The 5,542-nt window shown below is 39.1% G+C and overlaps 1 protein-coding gene across 1 annotated transcript; it reads right to left on the reverse strand.

The window, feature by feature from the left end:
- Nucleotides 1–717: 717 nt before the first annotated feature.
- Nucleotides 718–2,474, reverse strand: LOC130026880 (regenerating islet-derived protein 3-gamma-like). Its single transcript, XM_056117602.1, has 5 exons — nucleotides 2,368–2,474; nucleotides 1,718–1,836; nucleotides 1,430–1,567; nucleotides 1,098–1,212; nucleotides 718–813 (listed from the first exon to the last, which is right to left on the reverse strand). The coding sequence occupies exons 1-5, from the start codon at nucleotides 2,444–2,446 to the stop codon at nucleotides 752–754; spliced, it is 513 nt and encodes a 170-aa protein (XP_055973577.1). The 5' UTR covers nucleotides 2,447–2,474; the 3' UTR covers nucleotides 718–751.
- Between the last annotated feature and the right edge of the window lie 3,068 nt (nucleotides 2,475–5,542).

A 5,542-nucleotide genomic window follows, 5' to 3' on the forward strand; every position in this document is an offset into this window, starting at 1 on the left:
AAATCCACTTTCTACATGAGCAAAACTGACATGCTCATCACAATATATATTTGTATATAATACACATACATATAATTTGGTCTGGAGAGATAGCACAGCGGGTAGGGAGTTTGCCTTGCACGCAGCCAACATGGCCGACCCGAGTTCGATTCCTCTGCCCCTCTCGGAGAGCCCAGCAAGCTACCGAGAGTATCTTGCCTGCACGGCAAAGCATGGCAAGCTACCCATGACATACTGATATGCCAAACACAGTAACAACAAAGTCTCCAATGGAGATGTTACTGGGCCCGCTCGAGAAAATCAATGAACAACGGGAGGACCTTACTCTTACCTTACATATAATTTACATATACCTACAAATTGCAAATTATATACCTACATATATATTATATATTACATATTATGTATGTATGCATGAATTTATATGCAGGTATATAATTTACACATTTTTCTGGAAGTCTGAATGAAAAAGAAACAAAAGATAGATTCTAATTGGTTTTCTTTTTCTACCCATTTCCTCCTACTCAAAATCTCTCAGTGAGACAGAATCATGCAAGAGGAGCTAGACTGAAGCCTTTATTGTTATTCTTTTAAAACTCAAGTGAAACAATATACTGAGGAAAGAAAGGATGTTAAGAAAGAAAGATGAGAATGAACTGGTCAAAATTGTATATATGGAAACAATATTTCCCAGGATGTTTTCAAACAATGATGATCTTCACACTAGTCTCCTTATTTCTCATGAACCATTCTAGAACATGCAGACATACGGAAGTTCCACATCACAGCTCAAATCTTTCCATTCCTTATAATCTGGAGAGAGAGAGAAACATAAGTTATGTGTAAAGGGGCAGACTGTCATGAGCCTAAGAGAGAATTACCACTCTTTACTGTTTTCAAACACAAATCAGATTCTAGCTCTTATCAAAAACTTCATTTGCACTTTTTCAAGAATGAAAGATGGAGTTAAAGAGATATCAGACGGGAGAGAAGAGAAACAAAAATTGAATCTCTCAACTTGGGAGAATTTCCTAAAAGTCAGGTTCAGAAAAGGGAGTGGAAGAGATGTAAAATGATACACAGATGTTTGTTCTTACCTGAGTCTTTCAGGAGAGCCCCGCAGTGCCCAGGGTTTGGATATGAAGGAGGAATTTTCCTCCAGGCAAAATAATTCATCACATCTTCATTACTCCACTTCCATCCATTTCCTCTCTGAATGAAATAGAGGCATACTAATTGAATTGGAGCAAAGAGTCCTCTACAAAATTCAGCACTTGTACACATAAGTTTCCCACTGGCCCCATATTGCCTTGTCTCTTTGATCTCCACATGTCTTTAGGGAGTTTTCTGAGAAAATAGAGAAACAGAATGCCTTATATCACATTAGTAGCTTTAGAGGTAACAGAAAGAAAAAAAGATGTAATTGCACCTCTGTGGGGTCATGGAGCCCAATCCAGACGTAAGCATTCTCATTTCCTTCTCCAATGAGCATACTGGACAAAAAGGATGCCTCCAACTTACTGAGTACAGATGTAAGATGTGATGATCGCCACCTCTGGCAGGCAATCTGAAAGAGGGATGAAGAGGAGCCTGAGGATTTATTATGGGGTGAAGTGAAGAGGAGGCTGATTCACTTTCATTCTTCCAGAAACATTCTCTTTCCCTGGGAACTTGCAATTTTTCCCCCAAATCCTCTCATTTCTAAGCAAGAACTCACAGTTGCCTCCATCCAGGATTTTGGTGTGATAAACAAAGCATAACACTTGGCATTAAAGCTTGATGAACCTTGAGGGCAGCTGATTCGTGGAGCAGCCAATTCTGTCTCGGACTCTTCACCTGGAGTGGACATAGCAAATATTGTGGAATGAAATTAAAAAGTCAAGAGTGGGGCAAAAAGGTAATCTTGGAAATATCTCTAAAGTTATGCCAACCTCCTGACAATGTTTTACCATCTTACCAATGGTTTAAAAGTATTCGATCTTGATCTTGTCTTACTAATGAGGGATTTTCACTTTTCTTTTTCAAATACTATTCTGTTCAAATGTCAAATTCTCTCCTTACTCTACAATTTCTATACTGGATCTCAAATTACTTTTCTCAGTCCTTCCTTATTCCTGACTCTTTGTGCTGTCCTCGTCCAAGAAAAAATGTCCAGTACCAAGATGAGATGTCAATTCATTCCCCTATTGTGTCCCACTACCTGTGTCACCACTAGATATCCTGAATGAAGAGCCGAGGATAAACGAGTCACAAACACTTTCATGGTAGATGAAACTTTCCCTTGCCACATATGTGAGCCAGAAGCCTGTCTTCTTTCCTGGCCTCTGAACATTTAGAAAACTTTAGTGTAGAGTAGAGAAATTTCACCTTGAATTTGACAAGATAGGAGCATCAGGCAGGCAATCAGCATCCAGAAAAACCTGGGGATGAACCTGGGAGACAGCATCTTACTGCGATCGAGAAGCCTATCAGAGACACTGAAGAAATGAGTATTAGAGAGCATATAGTCAGCACCCCACTCAGTTACCTATTTCCTTTTCTTTATCATCTTTCTTTGAAGAAATTGACCTATCGTCTCCTACAGGTCTGGTAAGATAGGAAATTGTGCATTGGCCCCTAACATTGAGCCCTCCCAGGACAGCTTTTGCTGAGTTTAAAACTCATACTTGTGAGAGATTAGTGATTTTCCTATACTTCCCCCAAATGTGTGACTATAAGCCCATGCATATACTCATAAACTCTCATAAACTGAGTCTCACAAACTCTCCGCCCTACTTACCTGTGTTAGCAGGATATGTGAATGTCTTTCAAGTAGAGCAAGACTTGGTTTTTATAAGAGGATCCAAGAATGAGAATCGTCAATGGGAAGCATGATAGGGTTGTGGAGAGGGCTTGACGTTGATTGGTTCAAGGAGTTTCCTGCCATGGGGAGGAGACGCTTTCCAGAAAATTTTGGGAATTATCACAGGTGTTTTTTTTTTTGTAGGACAGCAAACAAATATACGAAAATAGAATTTTCTTATGAATCCTCCTAGGTAGAGGCATATGGAAATACATTTGATGTTAAAATATGTATAAAAATGTATAAAATAGGAGACTTTGTTGTTGCAATCTCAAGAACTTTTATATATAGTTATATGTATATATATGTGTGTATATATATATATAAAATCTAATAAAGCATTTTAAATGTTGGATGATAAAAGGAAGTAAATACTGGAATTGCAAATATCCCTGATAGGTAAGGGCATAAAAGAATTGAAAGAGATAGTATGATATATTGAAACAAAGACAAAAAACAAAAATAAAACCCCTACCAAGCTGAGATAAAACCTCACACCAGAGAGGTTTTAACACAGAAGATATGTGTACTCTATCTTCATTTTCTATGCACCAACATCCAATTATGATAAAGGAGAAATTGAGAAGTTCTACATGGAGCTGGAGAAGTTCTATAAAGAAGACCAAACCTTCTACAAGATCATTGTCGGTGATTTTAATGCCAATATAAGACCGAGAAGATCAGCTGAAAAACTCCACATTGGGACCCATAACCTAGAATGGAATAAACAGGGTGAGAGAATGTTTGAGTTCATCATGTCAACCAAACCATCCATGGTAACTCACAGATCCAGAAGGCTGAATCTAAACGTTGGACATGGGAGTCTACCGGTAGATGGATCCACAACAAAATTGACCACATCATATTCAATCGACGGTTTTGCATTACTGACATGGCTGTTGTCCCAAAATTCCAAATGGGATCGGACCATCACCTCCTTCATGCAAAATTCTACTTCGCGGAGTGGGGAGAAATGGCTGCAAAGTTTAAGAAGAGAACTCCTAGAACGACCACCAACTGGGAGCTCTTTGACACTGCTGTGGCAATATTGGAAGAATTCATCTTTGAAAACATTGACGAGGAATACAATTGACTGGTTCAGCACCTCCATGATTGTGGGAGGAATGCCAAGAGAGATCTATCCACAAAAAAATGCCTGTCTTCAAAAACCTTTGAGCTTATTTGCCAATGTGGCTTGGCGCAAGCCTCAGGCAACCACAAGAGAATGTCCAGGCTTGCAAAGCAATGCAGAGAAAGAAGACCTCAAAGAGCAACCTAGCAGATTCAGCAGAAACCGGGAAAAGCATTTTCTAGGCCTGCCTGTCCTTCACCAATTATAAGACCAAGATGACTGCCCTCCAACATCCTGAGGGATCTATCACATCTTCCAGAAATACAATGGAGGATATTATCCATGACTTCTACTCGGTCTCTTCAATAGCCATGTCTACCTGTCCACATACAAATTCCACAGGATGTATATATCATTCCCAAAGTTCTCCCTTCTGAAATCCAACATGCCATTTCTTTGGTAAAGAAGCAAACAGCTCCAGGCCCAAAGTCAGATCTGAACACCTGAAGAATCTGTCGACAGTACTCATCAATACACTGGTTCGGCTCTTCACACACTACCTGTCTGAATGCAAGGTTCCATCTCAATGGAAAACCAGCAGGACTGTACTACTGCACAAGAAGAGAGACATTTTTTCTTGATATGATGGATTGTGTTGATTGATTTCTGAATGTTAAACCATCCTTGTATCCCTGGCGTGAATCCTACTTGGTCATGGTGTATGATCTTTTTGATGAGTCGTTGGAGTCTATTTGCTAATAGTTTGTTGAGGATCTTTGCGTCTGTGTTCCTCAGGGATATTGGCATGTAATTCTCTTTCTTTGTGGTATCTCTGTCTGCTTTGGTATCAGGGTGATATTTGCTTCATAGAAACTGATTTGGAAGTGTTTTTGATACTTCAATTTCGTGAAAAAGCTTAAAGAGGATTGGGAGTAAGTCCTCTTTAAAGATTTGGAAGAATTCACTAGTGAATCCATCTGGCCAAGACTTTTGTGATTGGAGAGACTTTTTATTACCATTTCAATTTCCTTGATGGTGATAGGTCTGTTCAGGTGTTCCAGGTCTTCTTGGTTCAGCCTTGGGAGGCTATTGGAATCTAGGAATTCATCCATTTCCTAGAGGCTTTCGTGTTCCATAGCATTTGGCATAAAGCTTCTCAAAGTACTCCCTGAGAATCCTTTACATTTCTGTAGTTTCTGTTGTATAATGACCCCCTTTTCATTTCTGATTTGGTTTATTAGGTTTTCTCTCTCCCTTTCTTTGTGAGTTTTGCTAGAGGTTTATCGATCTTCTTTTTCTCTAAGAACCAGCTCTTAATTTCATTGACCTATGAATTTTTTTTTTTTTGGTTTCCATCTCGTTAATCTCTGCTCTGAGTTTTATTATTTCCTTCCTCCTGTTCGAATTGGGCTCCTTTTGTTGATCATTCTCCAAGCTCTTAAGCTTTGAGGTTAGGTTACTTATGTGTGCTCACTTCTCCTTCCTGAGGAATGCTTGTAGAGTGATAAACTTTTGATTTCCTCTTTGATTTCCTTTCTAAGCCAGTCGTTGTCCAATAGTGAGCTGTTTAATTTTCAGGTGTTTGATTTATTTTCTGTTTGTGTGTGTGATTTACTTCTAATTTCAGC

The sequence above is a fragment of the Sorex fumeus genome, unplaced genomic scaffold (assembly GCF_029834395.1).
Source record: "Sorex fumeus unplaced genomic scaffold, SorFum_2.1 ptg000003l, whole genome shotgun sequence".
In the NCBI taxonomy this organism is placed as follows: domain Eukaryota; kingdom Metazoa; phylum Chordata; class Mammalia; order Eulipotyphla; family Soricidae; genus Sorex; species Sorex fumeus.

Coding starts and splice junctions, on each gene's coding strand:
- LOC130026880 (XM_056117602.1), bottom strand. CDS start 2,446: ATGCTGTCTCCCAGGTTCATCCCCAGGTTTTTCTGGATGCTGATTGCC. Junction 1,837..2,367: donor CCTATCTTGTCAAATTCAAG/GTGAAATTTCTC, acceptor TGTCCACTCCAG/GTGAAGAGTCCGAGACAGAA. Junction 1,568..1,717: donor AATCCTGGATGGAGGCAACT/GTGAGTTCTTGC, acceptor TCCCTCTTTCAG/ATTGCCTGCCAGAGGTGGCG.